Genomic DNA, 22156 nt, shown 5'->3' with positions numbered 1-22156 from the left:
CCACTGTCAGGATCTAAGTTCACCGTGAGTACAAGGGACTTGTCATTTGTGAAATGTTGACTTTTGTGATCTGAATTGACAGAATGCTGAGTTTGTGCTGCACTGAAACACCACGAAGAAAGCATTATCTTATTTATGTAATATTTGGCAAGAAGCCTATCAAATTGTGTTGTTCTGGGTATTTAGGAATTGCATATTAAACACAAAAAGCTGTCAATCTCATTCAGTTTTGAGATGTACTTTATTAAATTGTTTTCTTTTGGTTCAGTTTATAATGTGTTGAATATTATGTCTTTCGCTGGTTTCATGGAGATTATATTTTGAAAAAACACATTATAAAGAGATGTTATTGATTGGTACAAAAATATTTCTTCAGCATGTTCTGAGAAAATAGGATGTTACTTACTTACTAACTTCCATATGTCATTGTATTCAGTTGATGTTATTACACTGTTTTAAATGTTATAATAAATGATAAGTTTCGAATATACTGCTGAAAACAAGTTTAGGCCAGACCAATTATATTTCTTGTTTTATGGATCTGCCTGTCGTATTTTTTTCAAGAATAAGAAAAAAAATATAAATTAATTCTCCCCGCTCCAAAAATAAAATCCTCATGTTTTTATTGGAAGACAATGTAAACTTACAAAGAAACTTACCAAAAAAAAGATTTTTTAGATTGTTTTTTGCCCCATATGCACTTCATAAATTGCCAAAAATAAAATACTTTAGTATTCAAAAGGAAAATATATTTGAACAGTGATTTTATTTTATATTTTTTTCCCTCCTGCCTTTAGGTTTTCTGAGGACAAAAATCTGTAAAACAAGAAATATAATTGGTCTGGCCTAAGGAACGTTTTCATTATTGTTTCAAATTTCAAAATATTACTCCACAGACACCATCCATGCGAACCCATGTCCATCAGCGATTATACCGTCCCACGTTGCTACAGTGTCAATATTATCTTAATATCCCATACATACATCACAGGAGCCCCAGTCATTGTAGTTGACTTGCCTTTCAGTGTATTGATACAAACACAAGTAATGAAAGCCTTAAATTGAAACATGTAGTGCCAGGATTGTGTACATTTCCGCGGACCGGATCGGTTTTCCGCGGAATCTCTGCATTGTATGCAGATTGGATTCCGACACAAAGACCATCATGATCCGTCTTGCATTTAATCCTCTCAACATCGCAACGACACCCTCTACTCCTTGACCTGTGGAGGTCGGAGGTCAGAAAGGGTACAGTGCGTGGGGGATTATGTTTATCAGCATACTTTGTGAGTGAGCAAGTTTTATGTCATGGAGGCAGTATTTCGGTATATGGCCTCTGATTTCAGCCATACCGGGAATTTGAACATAATGATTTTGAAGTTGTAATTTTACAGTGTTTTGGAAATGACAGTATAATAATAATATTATACGCCACTCAAAGGAAGAATAAGATCATCTGATTCTTCCATATTACTACAGTTATACTGTCCTACTTACATTTAGTCTGTCACATCAGAGGTTGATGGGGGTAACCTCATGGCCATGTTTATCTGAAGATCTGTATGTAATATTTAAGTGTCCTCCCTTCGTATGTTTGAGCTGTTACTGGGTTTGAATCCCACATGTGCCCAGATATATAATCTCATACTTGGTTTGTCCATACCCTGACAGCTCTTCAGAATTCTCGTCAGTAAAATATGTTGTAATGACAATAGTATTCCTACACCGTGTAATGTATTATGAATATTTAAAACATTTCATTATTGTTTCAGGTGAGATGGAAGATGAATGCAAGTTTATCTCCCGTTTCCATGGATACTGGATTGTTACTGCTAGGCATCATGGGATATGTCACCATGGCAACAGCCTGTCCATCGCTATGTCAGTGCAACTTGGACTACTTTGTGTACTGCCGAGGAATCAGGCTGAGTGACGTCCAGCTGCGGACCGTCATGACAGAGATGCCAAACAGAGTCCGTCTCCTGGACTTAGGATTCAACCAAATCTCGGTGCTCCCTCCAGGAATATTCTCCAACCTGCCAAACCTTCGAACATTGAACTTAGTGTCCAACAAGATCAACAATCTCCCAAATGAGGCCTTTTTGAATCTACCAAATCTGGATGAGATATTTCTCAATAATAATGTCCTGCATCAAGTCACGTCTTCACCATGGAGAAACATCCCTCATTTGAAGAAGATAGACGTTTCTGATAATTACATTGACTATCTGGACTCTGGAGCTTTCACATCTCTCACAAATTTGACAAGTTTAAGTTTACGAAGTAATCAAATTGGAGCGATTGAAACAGGCACATTCTCAGGTCTGACCTCTCTCAGATCTTTGGATGTTTCTAACAATGTGATTCATCGTGTGGCAAATAATAGTTTTTCAAGTTTGGAACATCTGCGGACGTTGGATCTGTCATACAATATGTTGACAGAAGTACATGCTGCTATGTTTGTGGGGTTAACTCGTCTGTCCAGTCTTGTATTAGACTTCAACAAAATCTCCGATCTCACTCAAATATCAACATCAGACTTCTATCCAAGTTTGGTCAAACTGTATGTGTCCAACAATGATCTCACCTCTGTTCCAGGAAATGTATTTGTGAATTTCCGCAAGCTGCAAGAGTTGCTTTTGAATAAAAACAAAATTTCCTTGATTCCCAGAGGAGCATTTCTTGGTCTGGACATGGAGAAGCTGTCACTCTCGGACAACAAATTAACTCGATTACAGCGGGACATGTTCCAGCAGGTGCGAAGGATCCGATATTTGGATTTTAGTCATAATAAGATAACTTCACTCAGTACTGGAGTTTTTGATAGTTTTCGGGAAACTATTCTCACGTTGCAGCTTCAAGATAATGAACTTCTGTACATAGATCCGGGTCATTTTCGAGGGATGGTCCACCTGCAATGTTTGAATCTCTCCAAAAATTCCATCAACATCGTTAAGGATGGTTCCTTCAGTGACCTTCGTGACCTTCAGGATCTGGTGCTCTCTGACAATGACCTTGAGACGGTCACGACTGGGATGTTGGAGGGTGTCTCCCTTCAGAGTCTGTATCTCATTTGTAATCCATTGCAACACCTTGTTGGATTCAGGTACGATGAGCAAAACACGAACCCAAAATATATTCATATGAATTTGACAGTCGTTAGTGAATCAGACACATCTGTTAAGGTGAAGTGGCCATATTCATCAGGTTCACAGATCTACTGGACTTTGAAAATTGTGTGTTTGAATGAAGAGGTGTGTTCGGCACCACTGAAAGACCAATACCTTGCTCCTTTCAAAACTGCCCACGTGGTTCAAGGTCTGTCGGCAATCTCAGACTACTACGTGTGTGTAAACCCAGTGTTCGTGAACACAGATGTGCATATTGAACAGTGTATCCATGTGCGGACTAGGAGGAACGCCATCACAACCAGTGCTAGTGTTGTAGCGACACAACAAATGTCCTCTGGAAGCCAGATGGCGCCATCGAAGGCGGCATGGGTGATATTTACCAGCTTCCTGATATCCCTTGCAGTATTATGAAAGGAAGCCTACAGTCATTGATTGAGTCCATGCAATATTGAATATAATAAATGATTTTACAGAGTTATGTCCCTTGAATATCAGAGGATGTGATGGTTGTTCTTTCAAAATCAAATATTTGCCCTGATTAGTTTGATATCCTTGGCAAATGTCATTTGTCATTCATCCATTGACTACAAGCAATAATACTTCACACCTAGATGACATCTGACCAAATGTAATGAGATACAGGTAAAAGTAACATTGCACCCATGACACTAACTCATTCATAGTCTGCGGACCAGACGTCATGATATGGCTGAAATAATGCCGACATTAAATGTTAACTCACTCACTCACTCATTGTGGACCAGATTGCTCAGTGGTCTAAATCAGCGAGTTACAGTACAGAGTTGTCTCCCTTTGATAGACCTTCATCCGCTGACCTTGGTTTAAACTTCCTCCTTGTACTGATCACTATGCCTGGTATGTTCTTTATTAAGACATTGTACACCAACTGCATCCTTTTCTGCAACTGCCCACACAGTGCCAACAGACAGTGGTAGTTCTAAGAGATAGGGTCATCAGACGATCTAAACATTCTGAATTTTGAAAGTTTCAGTCCTCAGACATAAATCCCCAAACAAAATCGTGACTATCAGAAACAGATAATTTGACTTTCTCACCTCTCCAGGGTTGGCAAAACAGTGTCAGGATCAATATTTGCAGGTGAATAAGTATTGTTTTTGTTTTCAGGTGAGATTTACAGATTTGATATCATGTTCGTAAACATTTGCTCAAAACTGAGAAGTATTACTGGTTATGTTATCTGGAATTTGGCTCAACATTGACAAGGGAGATCCCTTGATTCTGTTATAATTAATATAGATGAGTTCCCATATACAAACAAGTTGAGAACACTTCCTTTTCTTGCCATCAATCTATAATGACAGTGTGTATGCATATTTTACGAGTGCTTCAATTCCTTATGTTTTCACATTCCATTGACATGCGTTCATGAAGCTAAACATGTTACAGACAATGTGCTTCATATAGATTTTCATGTTTTCATATTTCTTAAATACGAACTTATCGTAAGTCGAAAGTTCATGAATTCCGTTCGTAAAATCTATGCTAGTTTTTAGAGAATCAATGAAAATAATAGATATTTGATTCTTAGAAGTGGGAATTCTTGGACAGCAGAAAATAGAAGATTTTGATAAGATAACATCTCAGCAAATACGTAGAGATGGAGTGCCACTTTGTTGGGTCTGGTAATAGCTATAAGATCTACTGCAAGTCATGTCAAGGGCCCTGTGTTTTACCCTGACAAAAATATCAGTCATTGGGTATACATGTCTCCGATTCCAAATCTGATTTTCAGATTAAATACAATTCTCAGCTGAACCCAAAAGAGATATTGTTTTCCTATTTTTTCATTGAATCAAGTCCGCTTTAGTATTTCATTACTGATTACCAAACAATCATGTATAAATTATTGATTTCATGCACTGTGAAATATGTAAATAATCAGAATGTTTTAATATATACTTTAGTGCTACATAACTTATTGAAATGTTACGAGATGTTGACATGTCAGTTTCATGTTGTTTTCATTAGACATGTTTTGTACAGTTTGACGGACCTAGATAGTGTACATATGATGGAAGGGACGAGACTGTGTGATGTATGGATGGATGGATCCAAGGGGTATCAAGCCTCTGGAAATGTTGTTTTTATTGTCATTCTTGAAGCAGCCATACCCTTTCTTCACAAAAATACTGTTTAAATGGTTTTGACAGGAATATTAATAATTCTAAGAAAAATGCAAAAGACGATATCTTGCCTGATATGTAATCAGTATGGATTCACAAGGGCACTGTATGTAATCATAGTTTAAGTTAAAAAAAAACAAATATTTTTTTGTTCTATTTTTCACATTACTGTTTCATGATGGGCGGGTTGTTCTATGATATAATGCTGAACCGTAGCAGGAATGGTTGGCATGTTTCGAGCAAGTGTGAAAATGTCTGTTTTTACCAAGATCTGAAAAAATAAAAATTGTTATAAAATATTTTACATTGTTTGATTATGTTTTTAGAATGGCTGATATTGGGTTGTCTGAGGTTTGTTCTCAGTGCTCTACGCTTATGCATGCAACCAAATAATGTCATGGGTTGATTCCAGACTTCATCTGACTCGCATACACTTGTTTCTGGATTCTGCCACATCAAGCTGACTCACTGTGGTATAAATGAAATACAGCTCAGAGTGGTAATAATCACTCGCACATCGAGGTGACAACATGATGTAATTGAAACATTGTACATGTTGTAGAAAGAGTTTATTAACCGTATTTAATCACTGGATGTTTAGCTGCTGAAGGCAGTCTTTTCGACCAAGGTTACCATGGTGTTGTGGTCCTGGAGTGAGTGAGTGATTTTACCAATATTCCAGCAATATCACTACGGTGGAAACCAGAAATGGGCTTCACACATTGCACCCATGTGGGGAATCGAACCCGGGTCTTCGGCATGACGAGCGAACGCTTTAACCACTAAGCTACCCCACTGGTGAGAACGGTGTCTTCCAGAACTTGATGGAACCTGCTTCGCTCTGGTCAAAAGTACAATATTGTTGACTGCTGTGCATCAAATACGTGAACAATTTCATTTAAGTCGGAGCAGTAGAAATTCATTCTTTAAGGATAGTTCAGTAGATAAGGTGAAAGTTTATTTCTACTAGTCCTCAGAATTTAACCGCTAGGCTACCCCACCGCCCCTCATGAGTAATGAAACAAACTCTAAAGTGGTGTTTAAAATAATCGTCTCGGTATAGCGCGTGTTGTGCTAGTCCCGATGTACAAGGCTTCCCCACTCAGACAGTAGAGGACCCTTGAAAATCCGGGTTAGAATTGGTCTTCAGTAATCCATGCTTGTCGTAAGAGGCGACTAACGGATCGGGCGGTCAGGCTCGCTGACTTGATTGACACGTCATCGAATTCTAATTGCGAAGATTGAAGTTCATGCTGTTGATCACTGGATTGTCTGGTCCAGACTCGAATATTTACAGACCGTCGCCATACAGCTGGAATCTTGCCGAGTGCGGTGTTAAACAATCAAACAGCCAACCATGCAGACAGAATACCATCACTCCATGTTTTATATTCTTAAAGGCGAGCGCCATGGAGGAAAAAAACCCACCATGTCTTGGAATGACGGGGAGGGAATCCCCGACCTTCCTCTCCCGGGCAGACATTCCCGGGAGCTACGGTGGCATGAGCTATATACCAACTGATTGGTCGGCCATGCAACCGGTAGTATTCCAGCTATATGACTGAGGCCTGTAGATCATTGAATCTGAATCAGACAATCCAGTGATCAACGGGGTGAGCATCGATCTACGCATGTGTGATGACCCCAACCAAGTCTGCGATCCTGTTAGTCGCCTCTTACGACAAGCATGGGTTGCTGAAGACCAATTCTACCGATCTTCACGGGTTCCACGGATGGTACTCGTACAGCAGTTCCGCCACAGCATGGCAAACAAACAGTAATGTGGCCAGTATTAGGTTTATTCATTCACATTACAAATTGAACTTCAAACAGCTTCAAGCATATCTTTGTGACGTAGTGACCTTGACCTCTTGGCCCGAGGGTTGACGATGTAAGAAGCCGATTGTATACTGCCGGACTCCAGGAATAGTTCTGGAACAAAAGTGTCAATGCATTTTAAACGCAAGCATATATTGTATCCGTCCGTTAGTGCTGCGCCTTTCATTATATCCAGCCAAATTGTCCTTAAAATGTTTGAACGATATGATTCAAACTGCTAAAACACAACAATATTCCAGCAACAGAACGGTAGGGGACATGGATTTGGATTTAATTTAAAACTGGATTTAACACATTGCACCCACGCATAGAGTGAAAAAAGACGTATTTCAGAAAGATTGGAGTGTTGCAGTGCGTTAAGAAATTACATTTTGGCTCTTAGATTAGTGAACAAGATTTCAGAGCATGTACACATGTTCGTACAAGATTTAGCCTGTGTCAGTACAAACAAAGACTCCAGTCCTGATAACACGGAGTAACAATTGTCCCTACTTCCGGTGAACCTTTTACCAAAAAATACAAACAAATCTCTTTAAACACGCCAGTTCTAGCACTGGACATTGTGTGTACAATTAGTTTCGTACAGAAACGTTTGTAGGGTGTCGAAACATGGCTGCTGTAATGATTTGGGTGCAGTGGCTGGTAAATCGGAGCTAAATTGTTCAGATCTTTAAATTACAAAGATTTACCTTGTTTTTCAAGTTCCCGTTTCTTTCTTTGCCGGATACAGGTCCGCTGAAAATATAGAACTTACAGTTACCCACAATGTACATTTGTCACTGCATTATTGAAAACCACCTGTGACATGTAGGCAGTGTGCGAATAGTTTCCATAGTCGGGCAAGCTATGCCTGAAGGTTACTAGCTCACAAAATAATTCACCAGCCCGAAATTTGAATGTAGACACGGGTTTCATCATTAAGCTGCCAATATGATGAACATATGATCCCGATAGGTATGGGCTAACAAGCAAAGAAACTACGCAAATCTGGATTTGAACTATTAAAAGAGCAATGGTTTGAGGATCAGCTCTGTACTGGGTCAGGCAACAAAGACTTTAAACCCACATCAAGCGACATCTTGTCCAACATCTGCATTCAGGCCGACGAGTGAGACTTTGAAAAGTAATGTTAGCTCAGTGCTGCAGGAGTGAGTGAGCGAGCATGGTTTTACGCCGCTTTGAGCAATATTTCAGCAATATCACGGCGGGGGACACCAGATATGGGTTTTACACATTGTACCCATGTGGGGAATCGAACCCGAGTCTTCGGCGTGACGATCATACGCTTTAACCACTAGGACACCCAACCCCTGCAGGAAAATGTTACAGGAAAGCTTTACAGGTAGTTGCTGCAAGTCTCAGACCTATACTAATCCAGTAAATGATCGAGCACGGGTATCCTGCTGAATAACCCAGACGCATTAAGAGGGCGAACCTGGAACCGTTGATCAAGGGACATAACTCTACACAGCGAATTGCTTCGCCAAAGGCTACCTGTGACATTCTGGGTAAATGATACAAATCTATTGTCTATACTAACCCCATCACAGTTTTGATGACAAAGGATGACGTCACACTCGAAGGTCAGGCTTTTGTCTCCCCTGATAGAGAAACCTTTGAAATATGGGCTTGTGGCCGTCAACCCGGAAGTGATGAAACCCTGATCCGGTCTGAAAACAGGTTCCACGCCGCACCTGGAAAGAAATCACGTAGTTTGTGGATACTACCTGTCTGTATAAAGTACTTGAATTAAATTTAGTTTTAAAATCCAACACGTGATAACCCGATGTACCACTCACATCACGGCGAGTATCGTTAGGGACCAGACAAACTATGCTTCATAATAAAGTAGAAACCCCACAATCATCGTATCCTGGATTGACAAGGGGAGGAAATGCCGCACTCCCAATATTTTAGTTTAATGACAGCGAATGTCTGGGTCAGACAACCCTGAGATTGACACAATAAAGTTCGATGTTGTCGATTTTACGGGTTTTAAAAACATTTCATCGATGCGCCCCAGTGACCAAGTCGGTGTTTAACTGTTTGTCATTTTTAGCAATAGTCCTCAAATGAGCAATGTAGGGGAGTCAAACCTGTTCTCTTAACGTAATGAGCGAACGCCTCAATGCTGTCACTCACAACGCGTTAATGCCAAACTGAGCAGCATTTCAGGTGTCATTCATTTAATATGGAAGGACACTTGGCTGTTACTCATAGTAGACAGTAAACTAGCAGAAAGATGTGACATACCCATCTCTAATGGCTGCCATGCGTAGATTGTGTTGAATTCTCGTGGTGACAATGTCGCACCTCATCACCTGTAGCCCCACCTCGCCTTTCTTTCCTGAAATAGTCACTTTCCAAATTTCATCAAACCATTGCCAGTAGAAAGTGGCCACATTACTGTTAGTGTTTATGGAGACACAGGGTACCACCTTGACCTACAGCAATAGGGTTCCAGTGGTTCCCGTTACTGATTTCAAGGGTGAGTGTTTAGATTTACTCCACTTTCAGTAATATTCTAGCAGTATCACGGTGGAGGGCACCAAAATTGGCTTTACACATTGTGCTCATGTGGGGAATCGAATCCGGATCTTCTGCGTGACGAGCGAACGCTTTAACCACTAGGCTACCTAATTTCAAGTGTCTTATAAAATATATAGTCTTGTAAAGTAATGAACCTGAACCATTAAAATCTGGCAATAATGTTAATTATAGGAATCTTATATTACTTGTCAGGAATTTTGTACAATAAATATTATTGGGGGACGATATTCAGGACGAGCCTTCACGCGAACAAAGTCCCTGTACACGTTGAAGATAATGCTGAGGGACAAGATTTTTTATCACGTGTAAGTATTCATGGCAGAAATGAAGGGTCCCGATGACTGAGTTTATTCCTTAGTGCCTCGGTCCCATGACTTTCATCTTGATTCTATTTTACATTTAGTGTGAAGTATTAAAGAAATTGTTATCCACGTTTCCAGTTCTTGCACACTCACAAGAGTTTTGGTAAGACCTGCCCACCAATACAGGTGGCAGAAGAATGCTCGGTTACACCTGTGCTGTATTGACCTCACCGTCAGTAACGGCATGAAGCACATACGGCCTTCCCCTTTGCAGACTGACGTTATGCAGTTTATAGCCGGCCACGTTGGTCAAGAAAATCTTCGTATGCTCTTCTTTATATGCTGATCTTTGAAACCTGAAAGTAAGAGGGAAGGTGGTTTTACGACGCCCCAAGGACGGGGCCAAAATGCCTGAGAACGTTGGGCAACTCTGCTGGGCCATGAGATAAGTGTTTGTTTTTTCAGGCAAAACTGACCATTTCACAGAATGAAAGTGCCTAATGAAACGCCACCAAGAGTGGCATATGGCGAGTTGCTTGGTTGGCAGATAAACTGAAGGTTAGTCAAGACTTGGTATTCTTTTGCACTAAATGAGTGAGTGAGTGTAGTTTTACGCCGCACTCAGCAATATTCCCGCTATATGGCGGCAGTCTGTAAATTATCGAGTCTGGACCAGACAATCCAGTGATCAACAGCATGGGCATCGATTTGCGCAATTGGAAAACGATGACGTGTCAACCAAGTCAACCAAGTCAGCGAGCCTGACCACCCGACCCCGTTAGTCACCTCTTACAAGCATGGGTTACTGAAGATCAATATTCTAAGCCGGATCTTCACGGGTCTTTTGCACTGAAATTCTATATCAACAAAATATACTACTTTCATCAAATTGTCCTGCACAGATCCTTGTCCAGGGCAGATGTGAGGTTCTTAAAAGGCACATAGCTTAATATGGAACTCATTCTTCATACCTTGTTTTAAACGGACTTGGGGCCGAGTTGATAAAGGCGGCAGGTACAACTGAAAGCAGAAAGTCATTTTTTAGACGCAATGGATCGGCAAATTGTTTGATGCCGCCCCCGCAATATTCCAGGTATGTCACAGCGATCTGTAAATAATCAAGGGTGGACTAGGCAGTCATCTGATCAGTGAGTGACATTAACATCATCGATCTACGCTGATCCAACAAGCTATCTCCCTTGACAAGCCTGGCGGACCCACACCAGCACATGTACGACCCGAGCGGAAGGTCGCGGGTTCGATCCCCGACCGTGGCATACCAAAAGACGTTAAGATATGGTACTTGTTGGTCCCTGCCTGGCGCTCGGCATTAATGGGTACAACAAGGACTGGTCGGCTCGGAGTCAGTATAATGTGTCTGAGTGGGGTATTCATGCTTCACTGCGGTATGGTATCTCAGTGAGCTAGCACTATAAAACCAGCTTCAGTCTGGGCTAGTACAAGCAGCCACACATACACATGCATGCATGCATGCACGTCGTCATATGAGCGAAATATTCTCATGCACGACGTAAAACCCAATTTCACCTCACATGTACGACCCTGGTGGATTGAGGGCTGCTACATGCTTCCATTCCACGTTTGGCGAATTCGGTTGCCTCCAGTCGGTGTGAGCACACCTGGTTGAGCTTGTTGCCACCAATCGGTGGGTGCACTTCTGAATGAAATAGTGCCTGTCTCAAGTTGCCATAAAAGTCAGACTCGCTAGTGAGTTAGTTGTTTAAACACCATTTTGACCACCACGCCAGTTAAATTATGGTGTTTTCCTTTAGTGAGAAGAATACCGCAACCAGGCCAACACTGGTATGACGTCCAGCATGGAGGTTGTAGGTCAAACTAACACTGCTGAAATCTCCTGACAGTAACCAAACCTTCCCTGTTTCAACTTACCGTGGTTGGGGGATCTTCGACGTCTTTGATTCTCACAGGAACTCTGAAAAGAGATCATTACCTTACTTTGTCAGTCCCAAATAGAGAATACAAAAGGTAGAACATCACTCCGACATTCCAGCAGAATCTCCCAATAGGAATAACAGGATCTTTTATCTATGAGGGAGTTGAACTTAAGGCGGATTTAGCAATATTTCAACAATATCATCCCATGGACTCTAGAAATGGGCTCTAGAAATGGACTCTAGAAATGGACTCTAGAAATGGACTCTAGAAATGGGCTTCAGGCAAAGGACTCTTTGGTTGACATTGAATCATAATGCAATGACAATTCACATCGTATCAGGACCCGTGAAGATCTGGGATAGAATAGGTCGTCAGCAACCCATGTGCTTGCCATAAAAAGGCGACTATCTTGTCGTAAGAGGCGACTAACGGGATCGGGTGGTCAGTTTCGCTGACTTGGTTGACACATGTCATCGGTTCCCAATTGCGCAGATCGATGCTCATGCTGTTGATCACTGGATTGTCTGGTCCAGACTCGATTATTTACAGACCGCCGCTATATAGCGGGAATGTTGCTGAGTGCGGCGTAAAACTAAACTCACTCACTCACATCGTATCAGTCAATTCATTAGTAGTCTGATAAGCGAGGTACACAAGGTGCAGCGTGTGAAGCCCATCGCTGGTGTCACATGCCGCTGTAAATCTGAAATGTTCCTAATTACGCCAGACTACAATACTCAAAAGTACCAGTACCCTGCGCAAGTACCCACATTAACGCTGCGCAAGAGGATTGAACACTATTTGTTGACTCTGCAATCAGCATTATTCTAGCTATATGCCGGCGGTATGTAAATAATCTAATCTGGACCAGACAATACAGTAATTAACATTATGAGCATGGATCAATGGAATACGATGACATAATAACGCCTGAACGCCAGATCTGGTCAGTCGCTTCTTATGACAAGTATGGGCAAAACCAATTCTAAGACTGTCGCAAGTCTATGTTTAGGCATGGGAGTTGCGATCACCTGAACGCTAAGGTTGTTTTGGACAACAGTTCCCAGATCGTATCTGTTAGCTGAAAGGCTGAAGTAATGAAGCCAGTGTGAAATCCTATTCAACCTTTTAACAATCACGACGCAATTGGAATTTGAACCCCGATCAAAATTTCTGACAAGCTTAAGAGACGAAAAGCGCATCAGATGACTTCCCCACCAGTGTCTCCAGAATATACCTCTGAGTGAGTTGGGTTTTACGCGGCTTTTAGCAATATTCCAGCAATATCACGGCGGCAGACACCAGAAATGGGTTTCACACATTGTGCCCACCGTCCCTATATACCTCGATGAATCCACATGGCCTGTATATAACACTTACCCCGTCACATTGTGTTTTACAAAGGGTAAAGTTGCAGTCAAACGTGACTATCTTGTCATTGTCGAGATGAAACATATCAAAGTATGGACTCATGGCGGTCAGCCCTGTCGTGACGAAACCCAGCGTCTTCTTGAACACTTGACCGTCGCCGCACCTGGAAGTACAAACCGACTTAAGACTGGGATACTGCCTCACAGTCTTGGTGTTCAGAGGCGAAGATATATTTTACAACTAATTCAAATTATTGTGTATCGTCGACTCAGGCAGTATAAGGCGATAACCACCACGTTCAAGATTATTGCACATATAGGTTCAAGATTGTTGCACTTATAGGAGTATTGCTCGAAGCAATATCCTAGCGGGGGACAATAGTAGTAATGCAATGATACACCCTTGATTGTCAGGCAGGGAATATAACTCGCATCCTTTCAAATTGTAGAGGTAACCAGAGATCTGCCCTAACACTTAGACTACAGTTCAGACGGCCTTGAGTTCGGTTACGTCTTGAATCTTCACTAGTTACTAAGTTCCTGGAAGTACGACAGGGTTCATAGGTGACACATGCTCTGTCAGCATCGACTCCTAGATTGGTATGGACGTCACACAAATAGAATATATTGATACTGTGGTCCACGTAAGGAGGCCTTAGTTCCTAATGTTGTAATTTGAGCCTTGCGAAAGCCTCTCGCACTCTGGAGGTCTTGTGAGCCTCTCGCACTCTGGAGGTCTTGTGAGCCTCTCGCACTCTGGAGGTCTTGTGAGCCTCTCGCACTCTGGAGGTCTTGTGAGCCTCTCGCACTCTGGAGGTCTTGTGAGCCTCTCGCACTCTGGAGGTCTTGTGAGCCTCTCGCACTCTGGAGGTCTTGTGAGCCTCTCGCACTCTGGAGGTCTTGTGAGCCTCTCGCACTCTGGACTCTGGAGGTCTTGTGAGCCTCTCGCACTCTGGAGGTCTTGTGAGCCTCTCGCACTCTGGAGGTCTTGTGAGCCTCGCACTCTGGGAGGTCTTGTGAGCCTCTCGCACTCTGGAGGTCTTGTGAGCCTCTCGCACTCTGGAGGTCTTGTGAGCCTCTCGCACTCTGGAGGTCTTGTGAGCCTCTCGCACTCTGGAGGTCTTGTGAGCCTCTCGCACTCTGGAGGTCTTGTGAGCCTCTCGCACTCTGGAGGTCTTGTGAGCCTCTCGCACTCTGGAGGTCTTGTGAGCCTCTCGCACTCTGGAGGTCTTGTGAGCCTCTCGCACTCTGGAGGTCTTGTGAGCCTCTCGCACTCTGGAGGTCTTGTGAGCCTCTCGCACTCTGGAGGTCTTGTGAGCCTCTCGCACTCTGGTAACAGGGGCAATAGTAAGGGGGAAGCGGTGTTCTCGAAGGTGTTGTTTGTTGTGGAGTACTGTTCATGACTCCATTAATACAATTGATTTTAAGTTTCAAATGTGCGTGGTATTTTATTATCTTTTAGAGCAAAGAACTTCCTGAGTGTTCAGTATTGGGCGAGTACCTACAGACAAGTCGTGGTCAGGATCTTGTTTTCCGGGACAGGCAATCTGCTGGAATGTTCAAATTGCCCTGTGCGAGAAGTACTTCCATCCTACCGCTCACGGAATCTGCCAAGGACTATACTTATGAAATACTCACGAAGAAGTTACTTCTTCAAAGAAGTCCCATTGCCATTCCCGCATAAATATGGAATGTTTGGCCCTTTTAGAATCCTTACCCAGCTCGTATCACTTGATACCGTTTTCCCGTTGTTTGACCAATAGCGTCACAAGATGTTATTCGTATACCCTTCTCTCCAGAAGAACCTATTAAGAAACATAAAATACAAATAAGGTAAAGTCTTTACACCAGCACAATACCTATCCACGTAAAGAACTAAAGACCATTCAGTCAGCCAGCCAATCAGTGTCCAGTTCTCGGTATGAGTAAACAAAAAGTGATATGACTTCTGCATCTCAAGAACGAAATGAAACATCCTGTTCCGAATACAAATGATTTAGGCTCTGACATAGTTAATACTGACGTCAGATATCAGATATCGGGCTTCTTCACAGAGAGCTATGGTATGACGGTAAAATATTTGATGTTAATGATACTAAGACAATATTTCAAATCCAGACAATATAAGCATCGTTCGAGCCAGCGAGCGAGTGAGGTTTTACACTCAGCAATATTCCAGCTGTATGGCGGCGGTCTGTAAATAGTCAAGTCTGGACCAGACAATCAGCATCGTTCAATATCATCGTCACCAGTGCCCGATTAGATCTTAATTAAAGGGGGTGTTGGGGTTATCGGTTAAAGCGTCACACTGCGGGACGGGCTCGACGGGCTCCAGCGGCTACAATGTAAGAAGCTCATTTCTGGTGCAACTCACCGCGATATTGCTGGGATATTGCTGGGATATTGCGGCGTAAAGGTAAAGGCAGTCAGTGTGAAATGAAGACACGTACCGTCGGTGGAGGCGATGAGAAGAACCTTCCTGCCCAGATTGATGTTCCGGCCGTTCAGACTTTGCCTCGCTATGTCGGTGAGTAGTAGCTTCAGTTTCGATTTGGACTTTGCCCCCTTGTTGACCACGATTTCTTTCGGTGCAATCACTCTAAAACACATTGTTAAAAACGGATTTATACCATTAATGTAGGTTTTCAAGTAATTGGGTTTGACGTCGCTTTTAGCAATATTTCAGCAATATCATGGCGTGGGAAACCAGAAATGGGCTTCACACATTGTACCCATGTGGGGAAATCAAACCCGGATTTTCGGCGTGTCGAGCGGATGCTTTAACCACCGGACTACCCCACCACCTTGTTCGGATGCGAAATTTCGCCCCTGATACGCTAGACCAGGGAGGCAGTCTGTGTTTAACGGGAAGATGCTCACCTTCCCTTTATAACTTTCTTCCCGCTAGTTTTCGAACCTCTTGGGTCCAAGGTGCAGGTAACTGTAACCACTTCGTCGTCAGTGTGCACCTCAGCACCAATCTCGCCGTAGGAGACAACAACTCTGATGAAATACACTTGGGAATTTTCACGTTGCTTAAAAAAAGATATTTTTGGTCATAGAGTAAATGTGTCCTTTTCTGGAGTCTATCAAGACCCAGATTTATTTAAAGGCGGTCGTGAAAACATATCTAAGTGCAAAGTGAAACAAATTGTAAACAGTTATCAATGGACTATCATCTCGATGACAGTGAGTGAGTGAGTTTAGTTTTACGCCGCTTTTAGACAATATTCCAGCAATATCACGGCGGGGGACACCAGAAATGGGTTTCAAACATTGCACCCATGTGGGGAATCTAACCCGGGGAATCGAACCCGGGCATTCAGCGTGACGGGCGAACGCTTTAACCACTAGGCTACCCCACCACACCATGGCAGTTTGGACATCAGGGAAGATGCAAGTGTTACATATGGGTTTTCACTGTCTTAGAGAACCAACAGGCGCAGCGTTGACGCTCTTGTTTACCTTGAATGTGCAGGCCTTGGTCGATTTGCTTCCAGGATAGGCTACGTCAAGAGTCAAGGTAGCGTCGTCAACCTGTTTGAATCCCACCGGCGTCCCCTGTTGGCAGTAGGCATTGGCGTCCACGTTCAGATCTGTTTTGATTGTGATGGTGGCTCCTCCGTCGATACTGGTTGAACACAGAGGTGTCACTGAAACAGAGGGAGGGGGGTTTAACGCTGCACCCAACAGTTCTTGTGATGTAACAGACTGTCAGTGTGGAGTGCTGGGGCGAGAGTAGGGCTGTCGCGAGAATAGGTCAGGGGAGAGAGTAGGTCAGGGGCGAGAGTAGGGCTGGGGCGAGAGTGGGTCAGGGGCGAGAGTGGGTCTGGGGCGAGAGTAGGTCAGGGGCGAGAGCAGGGCTGGGGCGAGAGCAGGTCGGGGCGAGAGCAGGGCTGGGGCGAAAGTAGGTCAGGGGCGAGAGTAGGGCTGGGGCGAGAGTAGGTCAGGGAGAGAGTAGGTCTGGGGCGAGAGAGTGGGTCAGGGGCGAGAGTGGGTCAGGGGCGAGAGTGGGTCAGGGGCGAGAGGGGCTCAGGGAGAGTAGGGCTGGGGAGAAGTCAGGGGAGAGAGTAGGGCTGGGGCGAGAGTAGGGCTCAGGGCGAGAGTGGGTCAGGGGCGAGAGTGGGTCAGGGGCGAGATGGGGTCAGGGCGAGAGTAGGTCAGGGAGAAGTAGGGCTGGGAGAGAGTAGGGCTGGGGCGAGAGTAAGTCAGACCGAACACTGGGTCAGGGTTAGTGGGTCATTGTCTCCCTCAGGGGCGAGCAGGGCTGGGGCGAGAGCAGGTCAGGGCGAGAGCAGGGCTGGGGCGAAAGCAGGTCAGGGGCGAGAGCAGGGCTGGGGCGAGAGCAGGGGCTGGGGCGAGCAGGATTCTTTTAATCAGGGAGAGAAATCGGGCTGGGGCGAGAGTGGGTCAGGGCGAGAGTAGGGCACAGAGAGGGGCGAGAGGGTCATTGGATGGGGCGAGAGTAGGGCTGGGGCGAGAGTAGGGCTGGGGCGAGAGTTGGGCACCACGACTAAGGGATGCTACACTGTACAACAAACTGTGTCGCCTCCGAGGACTGGTTACCCCCTACCCTTTTTACAAATAGAAAAAACAACCTGAAGTGTGTTTGCTTTTGATCATGTTATCAACAAAACCACGAGTTACTCTAGTGCCCTACCCTAGTACTTTCTGTCAACGATAAATGTGTGAAGTCAAGCCACTACAAATTACTTTCCCATTTTAAGGACAATGACATTTGCCAGGGCTGCATTATGCGTGAACTGCTCACCTTGCAAGGTATATCCTTTAGGTATCGCCGCTGTAGTTATACCCTGCAACATGCACGTACTGAAGAATGAGAGTTAGGTTACACCATAATAACATTCCTCAAATATCACGCCGAGGGACACTAAAATGGGCTTCAACCAGTGTACTAGTGTAGAGAACCGAACCGAATCGGCGTGAAGAGCGAACGCCTATAGCACTTGGCTACCCCACCAACACCACAGTGACCACACACTGAATAAGTAAAAGCAGGTGAAATTCGGTAAACGTGTTCAAGATAATTGCACTCGGATACGTGTTGGCGTACAGCGTTAAACGCGAGACACGCTGCATTGTCACTGGGACACCCCATTCAGACATAGAACACACTTGTATTGGTTGTTTAACGCCGCACTCAGCAATATTCCAGCTATATGGAGGCTTTCTGAAAATGATCGAGTCTGGACCAGACATACCAGCAACACTGAACGACGTACCAGCAACACTGAAAGACGTACCAGATGAACCAGCAACACTGAAAGACGTACCAGCAACACTGAAAGACGTACCAGATGTACCAGCAACACTGAAAGACGTACCAGCAACACTGAAAGACGTACCAGACGTACCAGCAACACTGAAAGACGTACCAGCAACACTGAAAGACGTACCAGATGAACCAGCAACACTGAAAGACGTACCAGCAACACTGAAAGACGTACCAGCAACACTGAAAGACGTACCAGAACGTACCAGCAACACTGAAAGACGTACCAGCAACACTGAAAGACGTACCAGATGTACAAGCAACACTGAAAGACGTACCAGCAAGACGTACCAGCAACACTGAAAGACGTACCAGCAACACTGAAAGACGTACCAGACGTACCAGCAACACTGAAAGACGTACCAGATGTACCAGCAACACTGAAAGACGTACCAGCAACACTGAAAGACGTATCAGATGTACAAGCAACACTGAAAGACGTACCAGCAAGACGTACCAGCAACACTGAAAGACGTACCAGCAACACTGAAAGACGTACCAGCAACACTGAAAGACGTACCAGCAATACTGAAAGACGTACCAGCAACACTGAAAGACGTACCAGCAACACTGAAAGACGTACCAGATGTACCAGCAACACTGAAAGACGTACCAGACGTACCAGCAACACTGAAAGACGTACCAGACGTACCAGCAACACTGAAAGACGTACCAGATGTACAAGCAACACTGAAAGACGTACCAGGAAGACGTACCAGCAACACTGAAAGACGTACCAGCAATACTGAAAGACGTACCAGCAACACGTACCAGACGTACCAGCAACACTGAAAGATGTACCAGCAACACTGAAAGACGTACCAGCAACATTGAAAGACGTACCAGATGTACCAGCAACACTGAAAGACGTACCAGCAACACTGAAAGACGTACCAGCAACACTGAAAGACGTACCAGATGTACCAGCAACACTGAAAGACGTACCAGCAAGACGTACCAGCAACACTGAAAGACGTACCAGCAACACTGAAAGACGTACCAGCAACACTGAAAGACGTACCAGACGTACCAGCAACACTGGAAGACGTACCAGCAACACTGAAAGACGTACCAGCAACACTGAAAGACGTACCAGCAACACTGAAAGACGTACCAGATGAACCAGCAACACTGAAAGACGTACCAGCAACACTGAAAGACGTACCAGCAACACTGAAAGACGTACCAGCAACACTGGAAGACGTACCAGCAACACTGGAAGACGTACCAGCAACACTGGAAGACGTACCAGCAATACTGAGAGACGTACCAGCAATACTAAAAGACGTACCAGTAATACAATACTAAAAGACGTACCAGCAATACTAAAAGACATACAAGCAACATTGAAAGACGTACCAGCAACATTGAAAGACGTACCAGCAATACAAAAAGACGTACCAGCAATACAAAAAGACGTACCAGCAACATTGAAAGACATACCAGCAACATTGAAAAACATACCAGCAACATTGAAAGACGTACCAGCAACATTGAAAGACGTACCAGCAATACTGAAAGACGTACCAGCAATACTGAAAGACGTACCAGCAATACTTAAAGACGTACCAGCAATACTAAAAGACGTACCAGCAACAGTGAAAGACATACCAGCAACATTGAAAGACGTACCAGCAACATTGAAAGACGTACCAGCAATACTGAAAGAAATGCCAGCAATACTAAAAGACATGCCAGCAACATTGAAAGACATACCAGCAACATTGAAAGACATACCAGCAACATTGAAAGACATACCAGCAACACTGAAAGACATGCCAGCAACAGAGGCAGTAAACACAGTCCAGCTGTCATGGTTGGAGAACTTGACGGACCTGAAACAGACAAACTGGTATTTGCATTTGAGCTTCTCAAAAATTAAAACTTTAATATGACACATGTACTATGCAAACATTTGTTCTGTAATGCCACAATCAGTAATGAACATTGCATGTAACGGACCAGATAATCAGGTAATTGACATCTGCAACTATCTGCACAATTTGAATACGATATGCGTCAACGGAGTCATACCTCGCCAGACAACCCAATTCGATTTGCTTGTTAAAATGACTTAGTGAAGATCAATTCTAACCCGGTTGCTTGAGGGGCCGACGGTAAACAGATATTGAAAACCATATGTATGTTGTCTGTCTTTAGTTAGGAAAGATGTGATTGGGGAACTACTTCGTTATATAACTGACTTCAGGATATTAAATTCTGGATGAAGTTGATAGAATAAACGAGGTGTATATATGAACGTCAATCCAAGTTCGAACAGAATAAAAGTAATTAATGCGCGATTCACATTCTGTTTGGGAGATACTGCGACAAAACACGTTTACCTGGACGGAAGTATTGCCTCAAACACGTGCAATATATGGAGTATTAACAAACGGAGGAAGGTTTCAAATGCTTACTTACAGACACACACCAACCATATGCCTCAATGTCGTCTATGTTGGCCGGGTACAAGCGTGCAGCACGTGCCTGAGGAGCCCGGATGTAAATCCGTGCAAACCCTGCACAAAATGTGAAGATGACACGTGCAGCTATGCTCGACAATTTCGTCTTCTGATAGCTCTCTTGGTTGAAGGTTTAATGAAACAATCTGTTTATCATTACCTTAAAGTGATTTAATTAAACTTTCGCTTCATCAATATTACATAATGACTTTAAAATATTAAAGAAAAATTTGCTCATTGAAATAACGAGAACACACTTGCCTTTCCTCGTCAAATAACAAACTTCATCGATAGCTGCGTTTACGGTAAAAACCAATTTCATGGAGGCTGACTGAAAGTAGTCTCGGCATAAAGCTAAATCACTCGAGTGAAAGATCAAGTTCATTTTTCAGGAAAATATACCTTTTCATCATAAAGTACGTGATAAATGTGAGTCGAGGTCTGTCACGTCCGCCCTCAAATGAACAAATCGGGGACAAGTTGATGACAGAATGGGCGAGATCACACATTGTTACCGAAAGGAATTATATATGAAATATTTAAAGCATAAGGAATTGTATTCTTGGGTTACTTTAAATATTACATTATCATCCAAAAATGTGGTCAACGGGAGACATTGATTGTGTGAGACCAAAGGAGATATCGTTTTAACAGTAACTTTTGTACAATACCTTGACGTCATCAATTACATAAGATCATAATACTTTGACATCATCAATTACATAACTCAAAATGACGTGACAGATACCGTCAACCCCTGATGATATCACTATGCTATGACGTCATTAACTTGAACACGTCACAATGCTATTGGATAGCTGCACTTCAAGTCTAATGGCAGTACCGTGATCAGAAATACACATTTTTGATTCATTGAAACTAATGAAGAGTGATTTTTATGATAAATAGAATCTCACCCTCGTGCCTTCTGATATCAAATATACTCAAAGGTAAAAGTTATTGTGATTGATGTTAAGTTAGATATGTGAATTAACAACTCATATTTTATAATGCGACTTTTTTGATATTGCAAGAAAATCATTCCACAATAGGATTGCAAATGGCACATTTTAAACTTTTCTGGCGGACACATGTAAGCAACGGTCACAGTAAGAGAACGGTCA

The 22156-nt window shown here is 43.3% G+C and overlaps 2 protein-coding genes across 8 annotated transcripts in view; one reads left to right on the top strand and one right to left on the bottom strand.

Moving 5' to 3' along the window:
• LOC124262943 (leucine-rich repeat-containing protein 15-like) overlaps nt 1-5595 on the top strand; it is a 61535-nt gene extending 55940 nt beyond the window's left edge. For all 5 annotated transcript variants that reach the window (XM_046697552.1, XM_046697554.1, XM_046697553.1 and 2 more), the window contains one exon: nt 1773-5595. In XM_046697552.1, coding sequence (XP_046553508.1) covers nt 1785-3542 — 1758 coding nt within the window. In that variant the 5' untranslated portion in view covers nt 1773-1784 and the 3' untranslated portion in view covers nt 3543-5595. The remainder of the gene's footprint in view (nt 1-1772) is intronic.
• Nucleotides 5596-7077: 1482 nt separating this feature from the next.
• LOC124262954 (vitelline envelope sperm lysin receptor-like) overlaps nt 7078-22156 on the bottom strand; it is a 39316-nt gene continuing 24237 nt past the window's right edge. Inside the window, exons 1-15 of one of the 3 annotated variants that reach the window (XM_046697565.1) lie at nt 20992-21111; nt 20326-20402; nt 18046-18088; nt 16740-16927; nt 16155-16309; nt 15725-15873; nt 14992-15079; nt 13285-13438; nt 11899-11941; nt 10959-11007; nt 10219-10343; nt 9389-9482; nt 8676-8829; nt 7825-7870; nt 7078-7228 (exon numbers count right to left, since the gene is read on the bottom strand). In XM_046697565.1, coding sequence (XP_046553521.1) covers nt 7122-7228; nt 7825-7870; nt 8676-8829; nt 9389-9482; nt 10219-10343; nt 10959-11007; nt 11899-11941; nt 13285-13438; nt 14992-15079; nt 15725-15873; nt 16155-16309; nt 16740-16927; nt 18046-18088; nt 20326-20382 — 1452 coding nt within the window. In that variant the 5' untranslated portion in view covers nt 20383-20402; nt 20992-21111 and the 3' untranslated portion in view covers nt 7078-7121. The other 2 variants (XM_046697567.1, XM_046697566.1) reach the window with 2 other exon arrangements.

This window comes from Haliotis rubra, unplaced genomic scaffold (assembly GCF_003918875.1).
Source record: "Haliotis rubra isolate DU_JTF1 unplaced genomic scaffold, ASM391887v1 Scf860, whole genome shotgun sequence".
In the NCBI taxonomy this organism is placed as follows: domain Eukaryota; kingdom Metazoa; phylum Mollusca; class Gastropoda; order Lepetellida; family Haliotidae; genus Haliotis; species Haliotis rubra.
The sequence above is the reverse complement of the archived record's forward strand: the minus strand, read 5'-3'. Positions and strand labels throughout refer to the sequence as shown.